Source organism: Oenanthe melanoleuca, chromosome 1 (genome assembly GCF_029582105.1).
Source record: "Oenanthe melanoleuca isolate GR-GAL-2019-014 chromosome 1, OMel1.0, whole genome shotgun sequence".
Classification (NCBI taxonomy): domain Eukaryota; kingdom Metazoa; phylum Chordata; class Aves; order Passeriformes; family Muscicapidae; genus Oenanthe; species Oenanthe melanoleuca.
Genome location: NC_079333.1, coordinates 27614606 through 27642284, shown reverse-complemented (window position 1 = coordinate 27642284; position 27679 = coordinate 27614606). Strand labels below are relative to the sequence as shown.

At 40.2% G+C, this 27679-nt stretch overlaps 1 protein-coding gene across 1 annotated transcript; it reads right to left on the bottom strand.

Annotated features, from left to right (window-relative positions):
• LOC130259734 (transient receptor potential cation channel subfamily V member 5-like) lies at positions 1–23765 on the bottom strand. Its single transcript, XM_056504360.1, has 15 exons — positions 23158–23765; positions 13700–13797; positions 13172–13294; positions 12154–12294; positions 11530–11628; positions 11147–11322; positions 10177–10323; positions 7713–7925; positions 7308–7394; positions 6172–6248; positions 5816–5981; positions 5465–5531; positions 4617–4885; positions 3755–3861; positions 1–2269 (listed from the first exon to the last, which is right to left on the bottom strand). Exons 1-15 carry the CDS (start codon positions 23286–23288, stop codon positions 1990–1992), a joined length of 2181 nt encoding a protein of 726 aa, XP_056360335.1. The 5' UTR covers positions 23289–23765; the 3' UTR covers positions 1–1989.
• Between the last annotated feature and the right edge of the window lie 3914 nt (positions 23766–27679).

Genomic DNA, 27679 nt, shown 5'->3' with positions numbered 1-27679 from the left:
TATCATTAATATTATTATTTTGTCACAAGGGAGAGTTCTTTCATAGAAATGACAATATGTGGCTCCATTGTAATTGTATTTTGGTGGTTTTCAAGCTAGTAAAAATTCTACTATACTTGGGGCCAGGGATAGGATCTGGAAATCATTAGTTGTCCCCTTTTTGCTATTGCCTATTCATTATGAAATAAAATTAATCTACAGTCAGAGCAACATTTCACTGTTCTGGTTAATGTACCACACTGCTCCCATTTCCACAGATCACCAGTGTCAAGGCCAAAGGTTTTGGGAAGGACTGACAGCTCTTCAGTGACTGAGACCAGGCAACACCTTCAATTCAATAACATTAGCCAACTCAAAAGCATACAGTTGAATTCCAGAGTGACAGCCTTTTGTCTGTCTTCCACTGGAGGACAAAAAAAAATTTAAAAAATATAAAAAAGATCATTCATTCAAGTAGGAGAAAGTGGACATTTAAATAAATACACATGATTGCAAATGTCATGATACCCATTAGAGCACCTGCAAGTGAGAAGTGTAAGAGAGGTTTGCAGTGATATTTCAATACAATCAGAAATCCACTGGATTCAGCTTTTTCATTGTCTGCTTTGATTATCACAGGGTGATTTGGCTCAAAGTCTAGTGCTAGATAATAGTCTTTAATTTCTTAAAGAACAAAGTTGCTGTTACTAGTACCATTGGAAGGAAATGTTAAGACCATGGATTGCTTTCTGCTTAACTTCTGCTACTGGAATGAAACTCCTGAGAATAAAAAAAAAAAACCAAAAACCTGAAATTACTGCCCATTTCTCTGAACATTTCTTCATTTTTCTTAAAGTGGCCTGAGGCAGATGATAAACTGACAGCCAGTGTCATGCCTGGAAGGGAACTGTGTGGATGCCTCAGTTGTTCATTGGATGGTTTCAGACTTTCAGAGAGAGACAGAGAGAGAGAGAGCACCAGTTTCTGAACTGCCTCTGCTATAGCTCTCATTCATCTATCCAACATCTCCTCACCATTTCTTCCTGGGTTAAATTGGAGCTCACTACTCAACCTTGATGGCTCAGTTATAAGTCAGGGATCTATGGTTCAGAAACCTATTCTTCCACAAAAAACAAAAGCCCAACTTTAGCTTACTTGGGAGATAAATATCTCTGCTGAAATTTCACACTGCTGAAAGTCACCTAAACAGGTCATACACTCAATTGGAAAAGAAGTCCCCACTTTAGAATCCTCCCAGGAACAGCAGTCACTTCTTTTCAAAAGCTTAAAGTGCATTCATGTGACAAAAAATTAAGACAAACAAGCAAAAACATCCATCACCAATAAAAAATCCAAACAAGCAAACCAAACCAAAACCAAAACAGTCCTGCTAAGCCAGAAATGTTGAAAATGCAGTTAATGGAGACTGCCTTTCTTCAGAGGGCAAAATCTGTCAGGCCCTGAATGCCAGCTGAGTAGTTACAGTCCTTTTCAATCATCACAGTGTCAACAGCTACCTTCATTCCTGAGATCAGTTACAGGGTTTGTGGGGTTTGGGAGAGTTTGGGATTTTCTTCCATTCTGTACCAAATCATAAATCAGAACTTCAGTCATTCTTTGCTATGAGAGCCTTGCAAGTTTGTGAAACTGGATGGGGAAGATCATACTCTATGTAACAGTCTGGAAGAGGGCTTACTGATCACTTTGTTGAAAATGGATGAAACCCCATTGCAGGCTTCTTTTGATCATTTGAATTACATAGCTCAACAAGCCCACCAGCTTGGTGCAAATATCAGTGCAATTGCTGAGATGCTTATAAGTAGGAGAGAAAAAATTGCATTTTTTTGTCACAGCACAGATGTCACGAGCTGCTCACAAAGTCTTCGCCAGCAGAGTTCTCCAAGGCTGACTGCGTGTGTGGCATGGTGGGGAGTGTGTGAACAGCTGGAGAAGACAACTGTCATGGCAAAAGGGCCACTTCACATCTTGTGGAGTGAAAATAGAGGCCTCTTAGACATCATAGACCTCCTCACCCACAGCAGGACCCACCTCCCCGCAGAGCTGGCGGAAGGTGTTGCGCCTCAGGATCTCCCAGCCGCGGTGAGAGCTGGTTCTGGATGTGCTCCGTGACAGGGACAGCGACAGAGCAGACAGCTCCTTCTTGCACAAGGTGTCCCCGCTGGTTTCCAGCTTTTCTGAGCCCTTGTCATAGCTTTCCCTGTCCTGAGCCTTAAATGCCTCGGTGTACCGCATCATCTTGTGCTTGTTGGGATCAATCCTGTCTTCAATTCTGGAAAAGTATTAGAAAATATAAACTGAATGAAGTAGAAAAGTGACAGCTTATCAACAAAACCCCTCCAGAAAACTGGCCTACTTACAGAGATATTCCAGAAAAATCTGCACAGGAAACTGATTATGGGCAGGATGCTAGGAGCTGCTAGCACAGGTCCTAGACCTTCACCCCATCACTGACTTCAGTACCTTTGTCTGCCCGTGGTTTCCTGTCCTTTAACTCATTTCCCAGTTGTGATTTGCCCTTTCCATTTTGCCAGCTGTAAGCAATTGGCACACCTTGTATATATGCATATATTAATTTATTTTCTCTGTTCTTGACTTTCCTCCTCTGATACTCTATGGCTTCTAGCCTCAGGATATCTTCTCTTGCTGAACCTTTATTTAACTTCTCCACTTCCACCAATTAAATTACTTACAGATTGTCTTCCAAATTACTATCCCACACATATATAATGAACACCCATGTGATTTGACAGAACTAAATCTCAGTAACACTCTTTTCTCACAGCATCCAATGAATATTGGCATTCTCAACTATTCCCATTGAATTTCTGGAACACTGCTCTTGCAATATCTTGTTATATCCCATGTCTTGAACTGAAAGTGTTGCACATTGGCACCACTTTAGGTCTGCTTGTTCTACCCAGTAAATCTGAAAATCCACAAGGCTCAGTTTGTCTGCAAAACCTGCAGAAAGTCCTGTGCAGGGTCAGGAGTTGGACTTTGATGATCCTTGTGGGTCCCTTCCAACTAAGCATATTCTATGATTCTATGATTCATACAGTCACCACTCCCCCTTCTGGCTTTATCAGCAAAAGATGGCAAAGTTAGAAAAGGCAAATGCCCAAAAGTTAATTATTTTCTCACCTGGCATAAATATTAATTAAAATCAGAAATCATGAGGAATTTAGTGTTATCTAGACTACATGCAGTTTTTTTAAACTGAAATCCTGGATCTGTGCCTTTGCCACCTGAAGCAGTCATGGCAAAGCATAACATATTTACTAGGTTCACACAACACAGAATTTTGACTTTAATTATTCCTGTTCTGATTTTGAGTCATTCACAGGGCAGCTCCTTGCTGCTGAATGCCTGACAGATTGATTCTGCCTCTGCCATATCTTGTATTGAAGGGACAGGGACAGCCAACCAAGCAGAGCAGTGCAGTCCACTGATACTCATTATAAGAAGTTTGAAAGAAAAATTCAGGTCTTATAACCCATCCAGTTTCTGGGGTCTGTCCAAGGTGACTACTGGAAGAGAAGGCACCAGCTGGTTTCACAAGGAAATGCACAGCAGAGCTTTCTGAGGGTGACAGTGCTTGTCTATCCATCAGTGACAGGCAGAAAACAGACTGGGGGGTGTTCTGTAGGGACAGCGCTTCAAACTGTCCCTAGAACATGGAAAGGCTCTTTATTAACATCCATGCATTGGGCTCTTCTCGTTGGATCCTTACAAGTGCACACTCCAAGGAACTCACCTGAGATACCATCGGTCCCCCAGCCCAAACTCCCGCCCACAGATTCCCGAGCGCGGCCAGAGGCACCGGGGCAGTTTCCTCTCCAGCATGACAGTCGTAGCAACAACCTTTGGAAGGAGAAAGAAGGAAAAACTCAGATGAATTAGACAAAAAATCTGACTCTCTTTCAAAAATATTAGTCTCATGAGCACCAACACTACTGTATTTCCATTACAACTCTTTAAGGAAAAGAATAATTACAGAGTGTATACTCCATTTCAAATAAGGCAGTCACTAATTTAGGTCTAACTGTGACATGTTTTGAAGAAGTAATGGAGGTCTTAAAACACTGTTCCATTTCTTTCCTTTTATACCTCATGGAAATGATTAGGGTAATTAATTGCAAGCTAGAGAAGAGGACATTATCTATACCCACTTTAATTGTCATCAGAACTTGCAACTGTGGCCACATGACTGCATTTAACCATTTGTCTGACTGCTTTTTCACAGAAAAGCATAAGAAATTGATTTCCTGTTGATTAGCTATAAACCTGGTTGAATTTCTTTGCTTTTTGACCAAGACAGTCAGGCCAACTTCTTTTAATGGATCAAAAGACATTTCTGGCCTTCCTGTAATCATCACCTAGTGTTCTATACCCCCTCATTCAATGCCTATAATTATAATTTAACTCTCAGTTACACAGCAATGAGGTTTTCAAACTTTCAAAATTCAATTTAATTCAATGTAACTTCAATTCTATTTAACAAGAGATTCCATGCATAGGGAGCAAACATCTAGGAAACACAGGATGGGCAAGAAAGGCTGATGGGCTTCTAACTGCTATTTGAAATAAGGTAGGAATGCCCACCTTAACTGGATTACCTGGGCTCTCCAGAGCTCATCCTGCTCGTGGGCTACTCTCCAGTGGGTGTCACCCATCATGGCAATCAACAAGTTGAGCATGAGGAGGGTGGCAATGATGGCAAAAGCAAAGTACACCACGCTGTACATGAAGGGCAGGTCCACATCGTAGTTTGCAGGGCCATCAATGATAGTGAGGAACAGCTCAAAAGTGGTGAACAAGGACATGGGATAGTTGTAGAACTGCCCGAGGTTTTCAGGGTTCTCTGTCTGGAAGATGATGTAAAAAGCTGGAAGAGAGAAATCAGGAGAAAGAAAGAGAGAGTTTAGCAAGAGGAATCACATTCCAGGAGGAATAACAGAATAAGAGATTCTGATTTAAAAAATTGGTCTGGGCAGGACCTGCATGTGTTTCTATGCAAGGACAAATCCCTGATTAGAATCACTGGTCTCCATGATAAAATGAACCAAAATTACCTTGTTTGTTTATTTATTTATTTATTTCTCAAAATAGTGATCTTTTCATCCTCAAGGATTAAATAGAGCTATGTGTGTTAATCTAATTTTCCACAGACAAATATCATAAATGCAGTATGTTATTAAACCTTGACTTAAAAATATATGGTATTATCTGAATTATCATGGTTTCTATTACCCTGGAAAGAGCAAGAAGTGGAAACCAAACTCATGGTTTAAGAACAGAAGTCAGTACTAGGAAAGTGATCATGCTCAGAGAAATAGAAGCTAAACATCATCACCAGTTTTTCCAGCTATTCAGAAGTCAATCAGAGATTAAATCAAAACTCACACTCTGAATTCATACCAAAGCAATTGGCAGAGATATGATTATTTTCTCTTTGTAGACTCACCTGATGCAAAGCCCAATATCACCACAGCCATGAGCCAGCAAAAGCGCATGAGATCTCCAAATATCATCTGTAAAGACAGAGCCACCATGAGCCCCAACTGTTCCACCAAGTCTCAGTGCCACCCTATGTAAACCTTTGTCCAGATTCTGAGACCCTGAGTGGACTAAAGGAAACCTTTGCACTAAAGAAAGAATGTGAAAGTTCCAAAGCGCGCTGTGCAGACAAGAACTTGTCCATTTGACATTAATGCAAAATTAAGCAAATAGTCCTGAGGGAGGAAGAAGCATTCTTACAGTTCTCCCTATGTGCAAAGAGGTGCCAGGACAGCCCGTATTTGTTTGTGTCTCACACCTTCTGGATCATGATGGTGAAAGGCCCGAGCATCTGGAAGCCCCGTGCGAAGTACATGACGTTGCACCATCCCAGCACCAGGGCGAAGGACATGGGCACCACCTCCCCAGTGGTGCTGGTGAGACGCATCACCATGGTCACCAGGATCATGCACGCGTACGTGATGCTGCAAGGAAGAAGAGACAGTGGAAAAAAAAAGGTTCAGTAAAGGAAATATTAGTCGAGCCTTTATGAGAAATAAATCCAGAGAAAGACTACTCTAAAAAAAATAGAGAAAGTGATTCATCTGGCAAAAGAGAAAAATGGGGAAAACTATAGACAATATATTTATTAGAATTAATATATTCTGTACTTACACAATTATGTGGAAAGGCCCTCCTAGGATTGTTTGTCCAAAGTATTTCGCTGCTCCAACTCTAAGGATATCTGGAATCTGACAGAGACATCCTGTTAACTTAAGCACTCAGTTTCCATAATACTAATAAATGTCATGGCAACCACCAATATTCACAGGTTCTTAGGGTCAGCCACATCTCCTTTGGTGGATCAATTTCTGTGCTACTTTAAAATCAGAATGGTTGAGCCAGGTGGGCCCTTCTTGGGATGAGACAGAGACTGGTGAAAAATCTGAAAATGCTTGGCCAGATTGAGAGACGTGCCACAGAGAGGTGCCTCAGTAACAAAGACAAAAAAGACCTTGGGGAATCAAAGGAGTTTGTTATTATTCACACTATGTTAGTTGTAGACCTAGCCCCAGAGCAACTTCCTGACTAAGCACAGGAAGAAGGACTTGTCCTTCTGGAACATGACCATAGAATTGAAACTGCACACCACACTCAAGCTGAGGTCACACCAGTGCAGAGCAGAGAGGGGACAATGACTTCCTTTGGCCAGCTGGTTACACTGTGCCTGATGCACCCCATATAGGCAGAAAGCTATTTACAAGACCTGTTTTATTTTCAGTTCTTCCTGTCATCATCTTCCGAGTTTTCTCACAAAAGTTTCAATCTTCTATTTCCTATTATAATAAAATCAAGTGGGCGGTGGTTGAGAAAGGCTCCTTATACAAGTCCATAGAGTAACTGATCCCCAATTAAATATAAACTTTTCTGTTTATGCACAGAAATCTCTTTACCCAGCACCCCTAAACACAGGAATATTTATGGGTACTGGGTGAAGCAACATCTATCTGGGAGTCAGGTGGACCATGGATGGTGCTAACAGGAACCATGGATTACCCTGCAGACAGTATTTGAGAGGGCAACTGATCCTTCTAATTGCTTCTTCCGCACCTGGAGTCTTGCTTAGGACACTGTCACAGTCTCTGTCTCATCTAATAGATACTGTTGGCAATGTCTATTGCCACAGACCTATGCTGAAGCACTCAGACTAAGCAAATAAGCCCTACCAAGTAATGAGCACAAATCCATGTTTGTCTAGTAAGTAAAATCTTCCTTGATGAAACTTGAAACTGTATAGCTGTTTCTCTTACCTCAAGGACCAAAATTACTACAGCTCCAATGACTGTGATCAGCTCCCCCACCAGCCTCAGCTCATCCTCATATGCCACGTACGATTCCTGGAAAAAAAAGTTAATGAAAATTAAAATTAAATTTTAAAGAAAGTGATAGTAAATTTTAAAAGAGGATGGGGAGAAGAAGGCCTATTGTTACTTATAATAAACATGAGTAGGCCTGGAAATGCCAGAGGAGCCAGCCCAGCCCCAGCCATGGAGAGCAGGGCACACCTCCTGTTGCTCCCTGGCAAAGGTCAGCTGGCCAAAAGAGGGGAGGAGGAGAGCTGCAATAGCTGGGGACTGGGGAAGGCTTGGACTTTCCAGTTAAGTAGGTTAGATGGGAATTGCCCAATGGGGCTCTGCCTCCTCCAGTCACAGTACCTGAAGCATTTTCTGGACATAGAGGGTGTTGTCCCTGCTGCTGGTTCTGTTGCCTGTCCGGGGTTTCAGGGGCCGGTAGACGCAGCACATGGTGAAGCACACCATGTAGAGGATGTAGAATAAGGCCAGGAAACAGAAATAGGGACGACCATACATGTTCCACTTCAGGCTCACCAGCTCCTTCACAGGTGTTAGGTCCAAGATCTGGCGTGCCTGAGAAAGAGAGAAAGAAGGAATTAATTGCCAAAAGTGCATTGTTTCATAAAACAGCATCCAGAAATTTTCCTGAGAGAGTGTTAAAAACTATTCTCATCTGCCCTATTCAGCTTTACAAAACTGAATTTACTTTGTAAAAGTGGAATGCTCCACTGGGCATTGGATTTGCTCAGTTTGATGATAAAGAGCTTTGGAAAAAAGAAATAAATCCTGCAGAGAACAGCTGTCGAGTATCAGTGGGAAGTACAAGAAAAGCATGTATGACACTGGAATAAATTTGTCCTCTGTGTAGGAACATAGAACTGAGGATGACAGAATATTCCTGTTAGTACAACAAGTTTCTGTATCAGATGTTTTAAAATAAGGAAACAAACTTTTTTCTAAAAGATATTTGTACTTGTCTGATGCTCTATGGCTTATGTAAAAATGCTGCCTTTTAAGTTCCTGCCTTATTATCTGGGTGAGAATAAATTGACTCATCTATATCAAGCCTTACTATATTAAGCTTACACTGTAAGACTGACAGAGCATAAGCAAGAGTGACTTCACAACTTAGGAATTTGAGCCACACACTATTAAATATTTCTAGACTTACTTTCTATTGTTTAGGGGACCACTGAAGTAAGTGAGAAGATGTCAGTCAAATGTTTGTGACTGGGTTGCTTTGAAGAAAAATTTCTTAATGCAGTCTGGATGTTTTTCTTCTCCTGCTACAATGCCCTGTTTCCTCTAAGTCAGCCAAAAATTGCTGAGTGCACAAAGTGCAGGCAATGTTTCCATAAATGGACATGACTCTTAAGAAAACTCTTGAATGGCCTATGAAATATCATAAAGGATCAAAACTGCATGAGAGAGAATCCACCTATGGGTGTTCTAGTTTCTGCAGAACTCAGTTTTCTAGAATTCTTTGCATAGGAGAGTAAATTTCATTTTCAAAGGGATAATACAAATTTGGAGATAACTGTAATCTTCCCATAGCTTAGTTCCCTTCTATTTTTTTACTTTTCAGGATAAGAAAATATATCTTTGTACCTATGTGTGTATGCATTCCCCTGAACACAAGAGGAACCTGCTTCTGGCTGGGGGCTAAAGGTGCTTCCCTAGTCCAATATTGAACTGGGAGGGGATGATGGGATGGGGCCACACATGGCATTCTTCTAGAGAGACAGCAAACATTTTGGGCCAGACATACCAAGTGCAAAAAAGAATTACTACTTGTCCATCAAAAAAAAATTGCAATCACTTATTAGCTATAGCATTCTGGAAAATAAATCATTATATGTCTTGATATTTGGGGACACCTTATCTTCTAAAATTAGGATTCTTGGATCTGCGTGCACTATATGAGTGTTCTGGGATAAGAGGGAGGTCCAATATTCTGCTTTCTTTCTAGGATTATGGTTTAGTCTTCTAAAGTGGACAACTTCTAAGCCTGTTATATTTTTTAACATGGACTGCTTTTCCGTGGATTTCCATCTGTATCTCCACTCATAGAAATTTAGAGGATTTCACGTAAGAGCAAATGAGAGCTCCATAGACATAGCAGCTCCATAGCAAAGCACTCAGGAAGCTCAAACTTTTGTTAGAAAGGTTTGATTAAAATTTTGATAGGTGGAAATAACACAGGATGGGCATAACTGTGCTAATTGAAGTGTCTTCTGATTCATTTCCTGTCCTGCTGGGATTATTTAAGGTCATTACAACTGGTAGGGCTGCGTACCTTGAAAGTCCTAGGGAGAGCTCTCAAAGCTTGCCAATACACTCTGCTGTTTTTGCCTTATTAATCCCTTTACAAGCTTTTGAGCCTACAGCAGAGATAATTTGCCCACTTTGTTTTGAGTCATAACCTGTCATTAAATGAAGGGAATAATAACAATGAGTGGTTTTTAAAGGCACTCCAGTTTAGGACTTTTGAATGTACTCCTGTCTCACAGGACATTGTGAGAGTTAACCAGTGTCACAGTTACAGGAAGTCTTTGAACCTGGTGAGAGAAAACCCTTTTCTGTAGTTTGTTCATACCTAGTCCTTTCAATAACCTTCAATTTCCACACCTCAGAAGAAACTGTAATAAAGCATCAGATGTAGCCAGAGCATTAATAAACCCCTGTACTTAATGTATCCTCTGCAGCTCATGGTACAAATTCCTTGCTCTATGGATTGTACCAGGGAGCTTGAACCTTCAAACCCATCATTCCTCTCCATGATCACCATGGTCTGCAGACACAGCACATGCAGTGCCCACAGTACCTCTCTCTTCTTGGTGGATACAATGAGCTCCAGGAAGGATTGATCTTCAGCCCAGGAGTCGATCTCTGTGATATCATACAGCACAGTGCTCAAGGGGCCAAAGGACCAGAGGTTCTGCTTCCGCTTCTGCATGAGGTATTGGAACATCTGAGGAGAAAAACAGGAGGGCAAAGATATCAGAGGCTTTCCAGTATTTCATGAAGTTGCTCAAAACCCTTATTAATTATGACACATTTTCCTTGAACTTGGTAGCTGTTGTGGTTCTCATATCTCTTGGGAACAATTTACAGGAGGTTAAGAAGTGGAAGAAATTTTTCCGATTCCTATTTGATTATTAGCTCATTCTTGATGTAAAGGATGAGTTATTTTTACTCTAAATTCTAATCAAACTACTAAAGTTACTTGACACAGTTATAGTTCCTGACAATAGACTTCAGATGGAATTACATGTTGATTAGAAAAAAAATGTTTTAATACTCTTCTACAAGACATCAGAAAAGAGGTGTGACAAAGGAAATTATCCTATCCCTTGTGAATCTACAGAAGAAACACTAACCATCTTTGTTTTTTCAGTAAGTGGAAGGATGAGGGTTTACATTAAATGCTAACATTTTGTCTATGAATAAATGCCTGTGGGTACCTGAAGAGGTTTCCCATGTATCACATTTAGAGTAATGAAATCTAAACAACCAAGACAATAATTTCTGTGAGCATTTCAAAACTTTACTTGGGGTAAATGTGTCTGTTAATACCTGTTTAACTCAAATGCTTCAGACACTGGGCGACAGTATCTATTCTTTAAGCACTCATTTCTTTCATTAGGATAAAGAAATTTCTTTTAAAGGAAAAAAATCTTGTTACATATCTTCTACCCACTAAGAACATGCAGAAACTCCCTTGCTGTGAATGATGTCACTTCAAGGTCTCCATTTCCCTTTTGCACAGAGGTGCCAGTGTCACACAAACTCACCACAGTGTTGCCCTCAACTCCAGCCAGTTTGAATGGGCTAAGCCCCTCATTGTTAGGAATCAGTTCAAGTGACCCTGGTCCCTCTTTGCTCCTGTCATAGGAAAGTATCAGGCTGTACATGTGGCAGGCAAACGTCTTGTTGGGTTGCAGAACCAGGATGTGAAGAACAGTGTTACCTATGAAGGAAGCAGACTGGATGAAGCATCTGGAATAGCCCAGCCCTGTGCAAAGACTGAGAATGGGCTGATGGCTTTTATTTTCCTCATATCACTCATCCCACAGCTGTTTCTAGTGAGAGAAGAATATTTGCATGCACAGATGACAGTCTGAATGAAAATGTCCACATCCACTCTGTGCAATTCACTGAGCCCCACAGCACATACCCAGAGAATCCTGAGCTCTAATGTCAGCTCCATTTTCAATGAGCAGCTGCACAATTTCCTCATTTCCCACACAGGCAGCAAATGATAAAACATGCTCTCCTGAAATGAAAGGAAAGGAGAGAAACAACATTAAGGATCCAGGAGGCAGGAGAGGTTGAAGCATGCTGAGGGAAATCTATCCATGCTATGAAGCCATAGGATGTGAAAGGAGGAGTTACTTTAAGTAACTTGTAAATTTCCTGCCCCACTTCTCATCCTAATCAAAAAGGTTAAAAAACCTGGCCCATACAACACTAAAACAAAGAAATGCTCTTTTCAGTGGTTTACCTCCATAAGAATGTTGACAAGTAATTTGCTGCTAGGAAGACACTAAATTACAATTTATATACTATATATATATAGATTTGCATACATGCAAATCTATAAAATGTATATGGTTTATATTCACATATAAAGAGTTCAGAGGAACTCTTACTCTCTGCTAAATGGTGTATGTCTGGTGAAGCCTGGAGAGAGGAGCCTCTGTTTATCCACTCTAGATGGGGACTGAAGTAAGGCTCCCCCATATCCCCTCACCACTCTGGTTCCCTCCTAGAGCAGCAAGGGGAGAAGTCAAGGCTGTACCAAAATAGAAAAGGTTCTGGGAGCTGCGTCTGAAGAAGTGTCCAGTGGCCCTTGCTGTGCTGGCATTGGCTCCTCTCTTGAGCAGAGCCTTCACCAACGTGATGTTCTGGTTGGCTGCTGCAATGTGGAGAGCTGTCTGCCCTGCAAGACACAGGAACAAAACCTTGTCCTTCAAGAAAGCCACTTCAGGCTGGTCAGGAGCCTGCAGTTCACATGTCAGCCATGGTAAGTGGACAGCAGCTGAAGGAATGAGCTTTGAATTACTCCTGTTGTGTGCAAAGGGCTGTGCTAGAGAATTTCCAGAGGTTCCATTCTACTTCATTTTTTTCATTAATTTATTAAAACTGACTTTACAAATTGCCAAAAAACCCCAACAGGGTGCACTTTCTAGATTTTTTTTCTAGGGAAAATCAAGACATGCCACACTCTTCTGGGAAGCAAACAGAAAGGTGTGAGATTGACTATGCTTTTCTGCATAAGAAATGAAGACAAAACTAACAAAGACTTCCTCTAATCCTTCAAACTAGGCTTTAGAATTTTTAAAACCCCATTATTATTATAATTTTAGTGGTTTTGAAACTCAGACTGGAATTCCTGTGTACTCAACCAGAAGCATTCTTTAAAAATCTGGATAAGAGTCTAGACTCAGAAGCAGTGGACACATTTCTCATTTTCTCAACCAAATAATTACTTTTTCTCTTTTCAGGGGAGGTAAGGCAGATATCCCTTTTTTTACAAACTATCATGTCAGAAAGTAAACTGTATATATATCCTTGCAATCCCTTTCCAATCCCTTGCAATTCCCTGGTCAAGGCCTTTGCACGTTCACACATGTGTGGACTGATGTTTAATACAATTCCACCTTCCAAGAAAGGTCAGGAGCCATTTGCATGTTGGTTTTGCTGTGTAACAGTTTTGCAACATATTGAACCAGGAAGAGTATAAGCCAATTTCCCAAATGTACAAGTAGTGCTTCCTCTCCCCTCCTGCAGGGAATCCTCATTCCCAGTGATATTACCTTCATAAAGTTCTGAGGTCATCCTCTCATTGATAAGCTCGGGAGCTGCTTCCATCAGAGCCACTGCTGCCTCCAAGTTATCATACATGGCAGCTACGTGAAGGGCAGTCTCTCCCACTGCTCCTAGAAACAGCAGGACAAGCATGAGAACTGCTGAGACATTCAGCTGCATGGGACAAAAGCAGAAATAGATTCACTGAGGTGGGGAATTACAGGAGGCCCATGTCCTTCCTTAAGGAGTGCCTGGTACAGCCACATAACTGCACAGTCTCTGTCCTTCACTTCAACAAAATCTGACACCTGAGCAGAAACTTCAGGTGAGAAACTTCAGTAAGTGACAGCCAACATCAGGCATGGAGTGAATGAGCACAACCAAGCCAGAAAACTCACTTTATTGCAAAGCTGCTGACATAGAGTTAAGCCATCTGAGTCTGCTGAAGCAAATGTTTCAGCAAACTAACAATCTACTCGTTGTAGGAAGCACTTGTCTTCCACAGCACACCCTTTTTCTCAAGTAATCCCAGTTACCTCTCTGATAGATATCACACGTTCCATCAGTGAGAAGTTTCCTAATGGCAGCAAGGTCGTTCTCTTTGGCAGCCTGGAGGAGTGGGGATTCCCAGATCCTGTAGTCAAGAAAAAGTGGCTGATAAGGAACAAAGTCAAAGACTTGGTGCCTCTCTCCAGAGCTAGCATGGCCTTTGCTCAAGACAGTTTGTGTCTTGAACATTTTCACTGAAAAATCAGTGATGCATATCTACCACCTGAGGTATTCTTTGAATGCACAATGAAAAAAAATAAATTTAAAAGAACAGAAAAAAGCAGAGCAGTGCAATTCAAAAAACACACTCTAGTCCACCATCTCTTGACCTGCTGATGCAGAACCATATGGTGGCAGCAGAGGGAAAGACAGCAGAGGGAAACAACCAAAATGTTTCTTGCTTTTATATCCCACTTTTTGAGGCACAGAAATAGTGAATGATGGGTCATTGAAGCCCTCCTGCAAGTAGACAGTTATCTTAGGAGCCAGAAAAACCCAGTTGTTTCTTCACACAGCACAACGAATTAGGAAAGTTAAATAATTTAAATTAAAATTTAAATAAATTAGGAAAAGGTCGTTGTCTGAATTGCTCCCATAGTTCATAGAAAAGGGCAAAAAAGAATTCCATCTGTGCTCTAGAAACACTTCTTATAATTAAGAGACTGAGCCCTGAAATGTAGTTCTTTCATATATAAAGTTATAAAGAAAAATTTGACAGCTTAGCTTTACTACTTTTTTCTCTAGTGCTGAGAGAATTGAGGAAATTGTTGAGAACTGAAATATGTTCATGTCCTGGGAAAGAGCATGGACTCAGACAAGTTCCAGACAGAGTGGTTCACTTGTAGCTGAAGCATGTCCTTGAGTCTTCCATGAGGATCTGGGTTATTTGAGTATATCTTTTGGGCTGGATGAAGAATTTATAAGTATAGCCACCAAACTTCACTACAGCAAGGCCTTTGGAAGCAAACAGCAGGTCAAGGGAGGTGATCCTCCCCCTCTGCTCAGCTCTGGTATGGCCATACCTAAAACCCTGTATCCAGGCCTTAGGATCTTCAGTGCAAAACACATATGGAGCTACTGGGGAGAGTTCAGCAAAAGGCAAAAGATGATCATGAGAATAGAACATCTCTCAGATGAGGGAAGGCTGAGAGAACTGTGACTGTTTAGCCTGGAAAAGACAAGGCTCAGGTGGTGTTCCTATCAATTTGTAAAAGCACCTGAAGAGAGTTACCTGCAGTGTTTGTTCAGCATCCAAACAAGGTTTGTCAATGCTCACAATCATGAGTTGGCCACACAAAAGTAAAAAAAAAAAAAAAAAAGAATAACAAAATCTACAAAATGGATGTGAATATTTCTGTTATCCTTGAATATTTTCAAGTTTGGCTTTAAATTCATAAATTAAAAGGTGGTTTTTGGGTGGGCTTTTTGATTTCTTGATTTTATACAAATAAACAATTATAAGCATCCCATATTCAGGAGATAAAGATTAAAGGCGAGGAAAGACTCAAACCAAAAGAAAAAAATTATGTCTCATGAGTTTTCAGTATGAAATAGAAAGAGATTCTTCTCTCCCAACAAGACGAGTTCAGTTTTAGATTTTTGTCCAAATTAAAATTTTGTGCTTCCATCTCACCCCTGCTGTTTTCTAGTACAGATATTTATTTTGATCTTAATTATCTAGCATGGCCCAGGTCAGGCTGCAATGTGTGATGTGAAATAAGTCCAGGATTACAGTAGAAAATGACAAATTCAAGGATATGAGCAAGGATAACACCAGCCCTTGTTTTCCCACCAGCCTGTATCTGCCCCTTTACTACAATCTAACAACTGGCAATAGTTGTCTTAAGCACATCCACCTCAAACCATGCACCTGCAGACACACTAAATGCTCCCTCCTGGTGATGTTCCATGCATTCTGGCATTGTTTAATTACAAGATTTTGGGGGTAAATACTCCATAAAGCAATAGATGCTTTTTATTAAGTGGTAACATCGATGTGAAGATTCATTGCCTGTGAATATAACTCTTTTACAAGCCACAATAAAACCACATCAGAGACAGAGAGAATATAAATAGCAAAAAAATGTTTTCTTACAACTCACAGATCTTAAATACAGGAGAGTTTAACAATAAAACAATAGGAAACATTGAAACATGACTTCTGTGGCTCACAGGAATATATATTTTTTGCTTTAAATTATTATTTTATGAACAACAAGATCTTGAATCAAAAAGAAATTGATATGCCATTATCTCTGGATTTAATTCACTTGAAATGTGAGAATTCTGCTCTCCTTTATAGTGGAAGGACACTTGAGAAAACTTGGGGGATAAAGCAAAACAAAAAATATCTGAATTGTACAGATAAACAGAAATTATTTGAGTAAGTATAAATTGATGGACACGGGCTAGAAGTAATAGAAGCATAACTGAGCATCATGTTTATCATTCCACAAAATGAACACTTCCTGTCACCAAAACCACCCCATTATCTATGCCACTAGAAACTGAATTAAAAAACCCCTGGAGAGCAGAGGAGAAATAAAAACATTCAGTATAAAAAGAACCATCCTCAACAAATCAGGGAGCCGTTCTGAGATATTTTTACACGTCCTTCACACTTCTAGTTAGAGAAGTAATCCTTGTATAGCTTACTCATGTGTCAGTTTCATTAGTAACTAATGGCAAGATGATTTGATGAGGAAATTGCATCTAGGATCAAAAAAACAGGAACCTAATAAAGAGGCACTCTAAGCAAAAGTCCTAAGATTTAGTGTTAGTGAAGTCAGCTTGCCACCTCTGCCACTATTTTGGATAAGAAAGACTGTGTTTCTGGAAAATGCAAGTTTCAGAGGCAGGAAGTGGGAAAGAGGTGGGGTTTCAATACTATAAACAATGCTACAATTAATATGTTGATGCTTTACTGGGGAGGCCTTTATCCCTCAAATGACCTCAGAGAGGAGGAAGGATTGGGCAAGAGATGACACGGGAGGGTGCAAACACAATATCTTTCTCTCAAAAATTACCAAATCTCCTGTGAACAACTAATTAAATCAAGATACTGCTACGAGGAAGGCACCTAAAAAATACTATTCTCAGCTTTTGGAAACAGAGGGAAAAATTGTCAAGCATTTCTTCTTATTGTAGCAACCCCCAACTGGGCTTAAAATGCCAGAGATCTCAGGCCAAAGAGCAAACCAGAAGAGGAGCTCAGAAATGTTGAAAAATGTCATGGCACACTGCCTGTGATGTCTCAAAGGTTTGTGAGTTACATGCTCCTAGCATGTGCTTTTACTCTCATTTAATTTTGTGTCTCATAATTGGGGAAACATTTTAGCCTCATTTAAAACATGCCGTTCTAATTATAAACTAATTTTTAATACATTGCAGCAATGTACTGAGCACACAAATGTCAAAAACTAAGGGAAGCAAATTTGCTAATATAAAAAATTAAACGAAGTCACCTGAATTTAGAACCTTCAAAACATTTTCAATTATTTAACTTCAGCATCTTTAGCCATCTTTCTTCCCAACAGATCAAACACAGTGTGAGTTTTGCATTTTACTGCTTGGTCCCATTGTGTGTCAAAGCAGCAGCTGGCAAAATCTGTAACTTATGTCTCCTAACAGAGCTGCCTGCAGTAGATGCTTAGCTTCCATAAAGTACCATTATGTCACTGAATGGTGAGGCTGGCTTTCAGAAAATGATTCAGCAGGCATATCTAGACACCTTGAGACAATAATTCAGCACATCTAAGTTCTAATCCTGTTCATCCCCTTCAATAGCTATGGAATCAAGGAATGCTAAGCTCCTGATTTACCCAGCTAAGTTAAGTTTTTAACACCAGGCAGACTGGATGCTGCCTTACAGGATCAGCTCCATAGCAAACCAGTAATTCTGAGAGGCAATGGGAGCCACGAGAGCTCCTGGATTCTTCTTACTGAGCTAAGGAATGTGTCAGTGTGGAGGCAGCTGGTGAACCTTGATCATGCCAGTTTTCTTCACAGGTGAGTCAATGTGCAATCTGAGCACATCACACATGATGTGCTCAGGAAAAGGTTTTTCCATTATAGGTGAGGGCAAAATCAGGAACACCCAACAAACCATTGTGAAACAAAGAGAAGATAAAATGTAGGTCAGATTCTGACTGAGGGAGTCATGTAAAACAGTTCTAAAGAAGGTTAAAGATTTCACAAGCACTTTCTGCTGGTAACATGTACCCTTTCAGGTTTACAGATTCTTAAGCACTTCTTTTGGAGCACTTCACTTATGGAGAAATAGAGAATGCAAAGAATAGTAAATAAGTTTTAATTTCATTATAAAAAGAAGAATTTGGCTTGCTATGGTTATTCTTTCTGAACAGGGAAATATATTACATAGGTGAACTCTCCAGACAACAACCAATCTGAAAATTCTATTTCAAGACTGAACTCACCAGAAGAGCAGTGAAGCATCTCTTTCTATTCTTCCCTTATCAGATTCTACAACTTCAATCATTCACTATATGGACTTTCCCTATTCTTTGCTCTAATTTAAGTTTGTTCAAGCTTTATGCCCATAGAGGTTCCTGAGGTTCTAAAGCAGTTATTTCAACTTAAGCTATAAATTCATCATCAGAGTATTATTTTAGCTTTCTCTTCTTTCCCTGTTGTTCATTTCCCAGAATGAATAATGAAATTTCCAGAGGAGAATCATCTTCTCCCTTCTTTCTGCTAGCATGTGCATGTAAATGTGTGAAAACCTTCAGGAGAGCAGAGGGCTCTCAGAGGAAGCCAACCAGCTGACAGAGGATCAAAGCAATCACCTAGCAAGATGCCCAAGAAGGAGTTGGGGAATAACTGCACAAAGTGAAAAAGAACCAGATAAAAGGGGCTTGGACAATCAACAGGCTCAGCAAATTTCTTGAGCACCAGCAACAAGACTCAGCAAGTTAACTGGGACCTCTTGCTGGTGTATGTCAAAGCCCCTTCAGCTGAGAGTAAACAGAGCTCCTCTGGAAATAAATTAAACAGGTTAATAATTGCCAGTGTTACTAGACAAGAAACTGATAGGGAATTCTTATCCCTTCAGATATTTAGCTATCTGCCACACAAAGCAATAGAAATCTTCATCAGCCACTACTAGCAGGGTGTTCTGCTTGCATTAACTTTTTTTTTTTCTAATTCTGCATCTGAGACCATTGTAAGAATAATCTCATGGTAGAACTGTTTTAATGGTTCAGAAGTTGTTAGCTGTTATTCATTATCACTGAAGCAGTCATAAAACAGATTTGTTCTCTGATGAACAACCTCATTCTGCATCAAAACTTCCAGCTTTCCTCAATAGGGTTTTTCTTGTACTTTTATTCCAGTTGTGTTCCTTACCCTGTGTCAATAATTTTTTTCTAACAGCTTTTTAATTTGGAGTGGGGTCTTTTTCATGTTTTCTTCTTTATAAGGAAAGCTATGGCCAAGTTTTGGAAATAACTTCCTAAATCTACAAATAACTTCCTAAATCTAAGAGCCTGACATGTATCTTAGGCTGAGATCAGGTGTGTGTATGTCAGTGCATTGCTGGGGAAACACAACTTCTGGAGGGCCTTTACACTTGTGCAACCAGGGAACCTGCTTTCCATTATTAGTCTCAAAACTTTCATGAGGATGAAGGTGTAGCAGTAGAAGAAAAGAGCAGAAATGCTGCTATTGATGCTTTTGATTTTATTTTATGCACAGCAGCCAATTATTCTGTGCATCTTGACTACTCAGAATCACTGTTGTTGAAACAAGCTGTAAATGAGGTGCTGGAGCTGGAAGCTGGCATCTTTATCTCACTGCCACCTTTGGTAGCAAAAGAACCAGTTAATACTGACAGGCATTGTGGATTTTAAGACAGCATAATCCTATGTTAAATTGTGGTATGAAAACTCAGTAATATTGTTTAGACAAATGAACAGCCAAACTATGGAGACATTTCATTCACTACCAGCTTGAGAAAGATTTATACAGAAGTTGAAGACTCTCTGTGTCTTGTACAATTTCTAAACAAACCAGTTTACCTGTGTTAGGCTGAGCTGCTTTTTTATTTGTGCCACATTTGTTTCCAGGGTAAGCAAAGCACCTCACTAGCATGTCTGGGAGACTAAAGAGCCATCAAAGAATTTGGAAAATACAGGTTTTATTGTGACATCTTTGGAATGACCATGGCTCTCTGCAAATTATGCATGTTGCTCTAGGCATCTCTAATGTATCACTTACTATTTATCAATCAGAGTTATGGATACAGGCAATAGCAGGAGGGATAATACTACATGATTGTTATACTCTTACAGGTACTGCAACCATGTACTCATTTGCTCTAATTTATAGATTGTTTATTTTTTATGAACAGTGCAATTTTTATAGGGTGGAATTTCTAAAATCCCAATCTAGGAGGAATTTTTTCACATTTCCTTAGAAACTCTTGCACTGAAAATAATTTCTGGAAGATCTATTACACTGTGACAGATGTGATTCTTCTTCACCTCTATCAGGCCCAAATTCTCATAAGTATTCATCTTCCTGTTCTCCATCATTATGAATTATGTTGAGGGTTTATGTTCATATGCTTCAGGCTGTGTAGATCCCAGAGTTTGCTTCCCAACATGATTCTAGAGAGGACATATGAGATGTGACCACTGCCCCTGGGACTCCACACCGAGCTACAGGCTGCTTAAAAAGGACAAGCTTCAACAGAGAGAAACCAGAAGATTAAGGCCAAATAAACTCAAAGTCTTCTTCAGTGTTAGTAGATTGTATTGCATTTTCTGAACCTGGATTCCCCTGGGGAAGTATTGTAGAGTGCCATATTAATCCCTTCCTGAGAATAATGCTGAGATCTACTGCTAGTGAGATTCAAAGGACAGTTTCACACAAAGAAAGAGAATGAACTTCAGTGCCAGGGAAGGTGACAAATACCAAAACAATTAGTTTTCAGGTATTATCACCAGTCGTCAGACAGGAGAAAAAGCCTTGTTCTTCTCTTGCAAACTTTCTGTGTGTGATCAGAGAATGCCAGTTAAATAGTAACATATTTACCACTGGCTTTCAGTAAGACAATAGTAGAATTTAATGTCTGCTAATTACTGTATGTATTCCAACACCATTTTCACTAAGAAGAACTCAGGCTGAAGCCACAACACTGCAGTTCTGTACCACAAAATGACAGGACACAGCAAAAGCCCTTTTGGCTTACAACAGGTTTTCCACAAAAGCAGAGGTTTCATAAGAGTAGTTCCCACACACCAGTCACCAAAGAAGGTTTTCCTGCTGTGTTTTTCTATCTGTACATAACTAAAAATGCAAAAGCAATGAAACTGATTCTAGTCCTCTGCAAAATATTCATTTTTTTCCTCCTCAAACTCTGACCATCCCTGGGGACAAGAAAGGAAACAGTGGGATAATAGGAGGAAGAACTGGTCCTGTCCCTCTTTAGGAAAAGAGTTTTCACATATTGACACCACGTAATTTGTGACCACATAGCAGGAGGCTAATTTGTGTTAGTTGAAAGCTGGGGGAATCATACAGACCTAAAATGGAAGGGAACAACCATGTCCCCATGCAGCCCTGATTTCACAGTGAGTATTGTGCACGTGTTTTACAGAGAGCTTTATAAAGAAACACAGAAAAGTCAACTTTGGGGCCAGTGGGATTGCACTGCAGTGATCTAAGAGGAGTTTATGCAGAAGGGTTTATATGACTGGCATTTTCTCTGTTTTCCTGTATCATTCACAAGACACAAGATGTTCATGGGCCTGTAGCACATGACTCATGAGGACTAATGAGCAAAGAGAAGTGGCAAGCTAATAGCAGCCTGTGTGAAAAGGAGCAACAGAAAGGAAGGGACCAAACCCCTCTTGGCAACAGCAGATGGTAAACAAGGGACTGGAATATCATCAAAATTTATTATTTATTATTTTGGTGGTTCAGATTGAATATTTGGGGGGGAAAAAACCCTCTTTCACTAGCACTATAACAGGTACCTAAAGTCATGGCAGAGTCTCTGTCCTGGGAAGCATTCAAGACTGAGCTAGACAGAGCTTAAGCAATGTGATCTCTTGCTGGCAATAGTTCAGCTTCAAGAGGGAGGTTAGATGGAGATCAGCAGAGCTTCCTTCTCTATCTCTTTGGCTTAAGATAATGTTATAATCATAAAAAAATATTGTATTATAATTTCTTGCTTATTGGTATCAATTATTAGTATATCATCAATATAAATAATTTAATATATTAATATATTTATAATTCTATTTTGTACTCATTTGGACCTCAGAGAATCTGATGAGAACTTATTTTTCAGTTACCTGTGACGCTTTTCATTACACATCAAATTGTAAACACTTCAGCATTCCACAGAAATACTATTGTTCCCATTGTCCCTCCCATTTCAAGTGGATTGAAGTCCCACTGCTCTGAAGTAAACTGGAACAGGCTTTGTTACTTGATCAGAAGTTAGATCACAATATAATTCTTTCCCCAAAGGTGTACTTTTGTCCCTCTTAACCTGCTTCTTTGCATATTTCTATACACATATGTGTATATACATATGTATAGATAGATTTTGTCCCACACAGTCACCTTTTTGTCCCTGCAGATGTTCAGAGTTATATGTGGAAAGAAAAAACAGATTTTACAAGCCACTGGAAGCAGTTTGTTATTTGAGTACTGCAGCATTTGTGCATGCAGAAATTACAATGAAAACCAGATCCAGCTGTATTTCCATGAATAGCCCTAAATTTCTGTGTGTGGAGGGAACAACTCTGCACAGCAGGAACAAACAGCCTTCAGTGTTCACATGGGAAGACACAGCCAATCTTCTGGATAGCCTAAGGTCTGAGAGGAGTCACTGTACATGTTGACACCCAGGTCACAGGGCTGAGAAACCACAGTCTGACCCAGGAGGTGACTGACCCCCAAAACGCTCAACAACATTAAGTCTATTCTATCCCACAGTAAGAGCAACCTTTAGAGAGGCAGAAAGCAAAATCTTGACAAAAAAGCACCACTATTTCAGCTGACTGCACCCTATGCATCACACACACTCCTAATAATAATAATAATAGTGTTAATGACAGTGATGCCAATAATAATAATAACAATAATGATAATAATTAAAAACAAACCTTCACGCATTTTCCTGTGAGCTTTACCAATGAAGCAGGAAAGACAAGATAATACATTATTAATTTGTGACTGAAGTCCTGCACTCAGGGTAATTCAATTGCAACCTGGTCAATCTACATGTGAAAGCAGATAAGATTGGAACTCCAGAAGCATTCCACCTTGAAAGAAGAAATCTGATAGAGAAAAGTGCTCCAGGGTTGTTTAAAGTTTATCTACCGGCAGAAAAGCCTAAGGGGAAAGAGTGAGAATCAGCTGGAGGGAGAGCAGCAGAAGAAAGGGAAGACAAGAAGGCTGAAGTGCACTGTACCTTTTCTGCTGGAGTAAGTAGATTTCATCCAGATGTTTATCCCAGGATTTTTTGCCTTGCAGTTTCTGACTTAGTCCGTTCCATATCCGGGAGTAGAAGGCATTGCTCTCCCCAAATAAAGGCACCCCCATATCACGCCCCTTTTGTTCTCTTGCCCAGCTGCCTGAACAGCAATCCCCACTTCGGGAAAAAGGCAGGAAAGGCTCACTGCAGGTCAGCGCTCCTCCGCCCTCGGATACTGACAGAGGAGACTGTCACTCAGCTGCATCAGCTGACCGAAGGAGGTGTAAAAACACACAATAAAATCACTTGTTCCTAGCAGACCATACCTTGAGCCTCATCAATTACTTAAGTTTCCAAAATAGCCCAACCCAAAGGTGTGTCTGATGGAGAAGCAGCTTGCCAGCAGCCTGCCCCTCAAAAAGACCCTGTCCAGCACTCAAGAATTCACACAGCACCAAGGTCCTAGGCTTCTACTATTTTCATTTTGAAATCTAGACTTTAGAAGCAATCATCCTCCTTTTGTATCTCTGAATTCCTCTGGAAAGCAACGTGTAAGCAATTTGGAAATAGACAGCTGAGCAAGGCAGGCAAAACACCTGTAAGGTGAGTGAACATGTGGGAACGTGCCCTAAAAGACAGAGAGCTCTGGGAAGGTGCCAGACAGGAGGACACTCCTCCCACCCCAGCTGTCTGCAAATCCCATTAAAGAAATTACCATTACAGACTCCACCTTCTCCACATAAAACAAAATCACCTTACCCCACAAGCTGGAAGAGGAGTTTATGTAGATTAATGAGTAAGCTTTACATATTTCAATTTCACTTAATGTTCTACAAACTCTCATTATTTCTTCTTATTTCTTCCAGAAAAATCTTATTTAGGAAAGGAATGAAACTTTCTATTTCACAAAAACCTTTTTTTTTTTTTTTTTTTTTTTTAATTTCACAAAAACTGGATTTTGGCACAGAAATCATATTCAGGGTCAGGGGTATTTACCTGCAAAGCAGAGAGAAAAGAAAAAGCTCCTAGTTTCTTTCCAATCCTCTTTCCCTAAAGACTTGTCCTAATGTTTTTGTGAATCAATAGAAATATCCATTCATTCCTACTCCTGCTGTAGTGGAAAAGAATTCTGTTCAGGGTGCCTGAACCTAGGCAGAATCAGTAGGTAAGAGAGAAAAGTGAATAAAGCAATAGGGCTGAGTCATCTCTTTGAAATTCCTGGTTTATTTAGAGGGTTCTTAGAATTACAAAACCAGGATTTACAAACTTTTGTAGACTCATGAGGTATCCTAGCCTATAAAATCATAAATTGCCACACAATTGCTACACAAAAAACAATGCTTTAAGGCAAACTTGAGGGACCACACCCTAAAATATAAAATTCACCGAGTTGACCCGATCTAGGAGGAAGTGTCAAGTTAAGCTGTCATAAAGGGAAGAATGTATTACTTGCTACTTTGAGAGGTTAGGGTTTATTGCAGCCAGGTGTTTTGAGCATCAGTTGTGGTTTTAATGTTTTTTTTAAAGAATATTGAGTCTCTCCTAACACTGTGAGGTGTGTGGGGAAGCAACTCCTCGAGGTTGAGAAATGCATTTAGACACTGAGGTGTTAAGTGCCTCTGACAATCACAATCTCTGTTTCTCCCAAGCAGAGAATACTCTCCACTCTCTCCAAGGAAGCCCTAGAAGGGTGGCATCATCAGTGGTTTATTCCTGCCTGCTCTGGGCAGCACTGCCACCCTGTAGCAGCTCTCAGGTGCAAGAAGTGAAGAAGAGCCAGCCCAGGCTAGGAAGGTGCTCTTTGCTGACATGGAGGCAGCAGCTGCAGCCAGGGCAGTCCCAGCAGAGTCCCAGGTGGGCTCACCAGAGTGCTGGCTCCTTACAGCTCTCTTTGTGGCTCCAGACTGCAGTAAAGCTGGCTCAGTAGTTTCCTCTGCCATTTGTATGAACATAAAGTCTAATACAGCAAAAGAGTGTTTTCTTGTAATTCATGGTAGAGGGCATTTTCAGCTGAAGCAGGACAGGGAGATGAAAGGTGGATTAAATGTGTAAGCATATGGTAGGGGCAGAAACCTCTTCAGCACATGATGACCACAACACTTAAGCACTGCTGGGCTTTCAGTCTAGCAGGCTGTAAATAGTCTTATTCAAAAACAAAGGACCTGACAAGGCCTTGCAGTTGAGGTGTGGATTGTAGGTCTATAGAGTTTTGGTGTATGTGGCTTTCCACATACATGAGAGGTGCTTTTAGGTCTTTGAATCCCTTTCCTCAGCTCCTGAGTCATGTTGTGACTGCTTCTAGCCCTTCAGCTCCTGACTTTATTCTAGCTCTCCTTGCTCCTTGTTCCAAACTCCTACTGCAAATAATGTCTTTATCCTGGCTGCCAGTGATGCCATTTACTGGTGTATGTCTTGACTTCTCTGGTTTTTGAAATAGGGTGATTCTGACTGTCCTCATTCCTGGACTCTCTTGATTCCAGCTTGACCCCTTCTAACAAATATGACAGCTGATGTCAACATCTCCTTCCACACAAATTCCATTCTATATCCATAGGCCATGCATGGCAATGCAAGCATGAAGAAATGCAGAGCACAACCTGTCCGAAAGTGTTTCTCACACCACAGTGGCTAACAGCACAAATTCAAACAGACCAGCAGTGATGGAATGCTGTGGATTCTGTGCAGTTCAGTCACCCCATGGCTCTGGGGTATCTCCAATATCATATATGGCACAGTTAGGATGTGCTGCCCTTTGCAGGAGTACAGAAACTGAGCAAATGAGCCAGTGTGTGCAGATACTTCAGCAACAACTCCTATTTTCCCATACCTGCATAAATACAAGGGAGCAAAAAAGCCACTTTTGTCACTGGGGATTGTTATCTTGCTAGAGACAATACTCTGCACTTTTTAATAGTACAATGCATTCTTCTTAGGTCAGCCTTGAATTTTTAATTTTTTATTAAAAAAAGCAACTGAATCATTCAGTGTGAATGAGGTGACCTTCAGTGAACCTGAAATTCAAGCTAGCATTTGCCAGCAACATACTTGAAAAGGAAAAATTATAACAGGAGAATTAGAGAAAAGCACTACAGGAGGATTTTTCAAACAATCTCCAGTTTTGTTTTCATCCCAGCCACCTTTTCAGTCCCTTCTTTCTTTTCAAAATTAAATCAACACAGTGATTACCTGGTCTACTATAAAAGTAATTTCAGTGCTAATGTAGAGACAGATGTAATTTACACAGTACATGGATTCCTTTCCTTCTGAATGTTCCTGACCCCTGCATTCCATGTTCTTACAAAACTCCTGTTAACCTTCCTGGAAATTTTGAGTGCTGGAGGTATGTAAGAATAAATCCAATGTGCTTATCTAGTGACAAATCAGGATTGGAGTGCTTTTTTTTTTTTAATATTTCTGGTTTTATGTTATAGGGTTTTTAGGGGGAGAGGGAATTGCAAGAGCTGCATGATATTTTAAAGTTACTACAAAGATGTAAGTATAATCCTGGTGTTTCACAAAATCCACAGGAATGCAAACTCTGAGCAGCAGGAAATGGAAAAGATAAAAGACATTGTAAAAGCAAGGAAACCTACTGAACCTAAAGGAGAAACCAAATTAGCTAGACATGGTAGATATCCCCCATTTTGATCTTCTGAAAGGTTTTTAAGGTAACAAGTGGTATCAGGAGAACTTACACAAAGTGGCTTTTTAAGAGAAAGGAAAGAAAGGGAAGTCAACTCATTTATCATGATGAACTGAAATCCTCTTCTTCATTTACCTTCCAAATTTGCCCCTCATATCCATGTTAAGCATCTGGTAGACAAATAAAGCAGCATAATTAGATGCCTAACACATTCAAAGCCACTGAGTAGCCAAGTTATCTTGGCTAGGGTACAGAAAAGTTTTATCTGTCAGGGATAAGTATTGTTCCCAACCTGCCTGGAGAAATTTCAACAGAAAGATTTGCCTGTTTTTCCAGAGCCACAGACTCCCAAGTCAATTCAGAAACTCTTATTCTTCCATTTCTTTTTTGCACATAATCTCTCTGAATCACATATATGCTCAAACCTTAAAAATAAAACCACATTTCCTATTTTTTTCTCAAATTCACAAAAGAATTTCACTGTAAAAATTAGCTCTTAGAAGCTCCCAGTTTGGAAATCACAAGAGAAATTCTGTTATTCCAGCAACAGCGAAACGAAGTGCATGGATTGTATTCCCAAGTTTACACTACCATCTTAAGAGCAAGACTGGAAGTGCAACCTACAACCAGATGAGTCTTTCAGCACTTCCCCAGTACATTTCTGGTTGAACTGCAATTCTTTGTCTGAAATCTCCATGTCTAATGAAAACTCTAAAGATGTAACTTGTGAGAGGAAAGAATGAGAGCAGCAGAATACAGGAAAAATCAATGACAAATAACAGTTTCTAAGTACAGAGAGAGCTCAGAACAGAAAGTCAAGAATGCACCAAGTCAGCAGTAAACAGTGATGTAGTTTCTCCATGTCGACAGTGGATG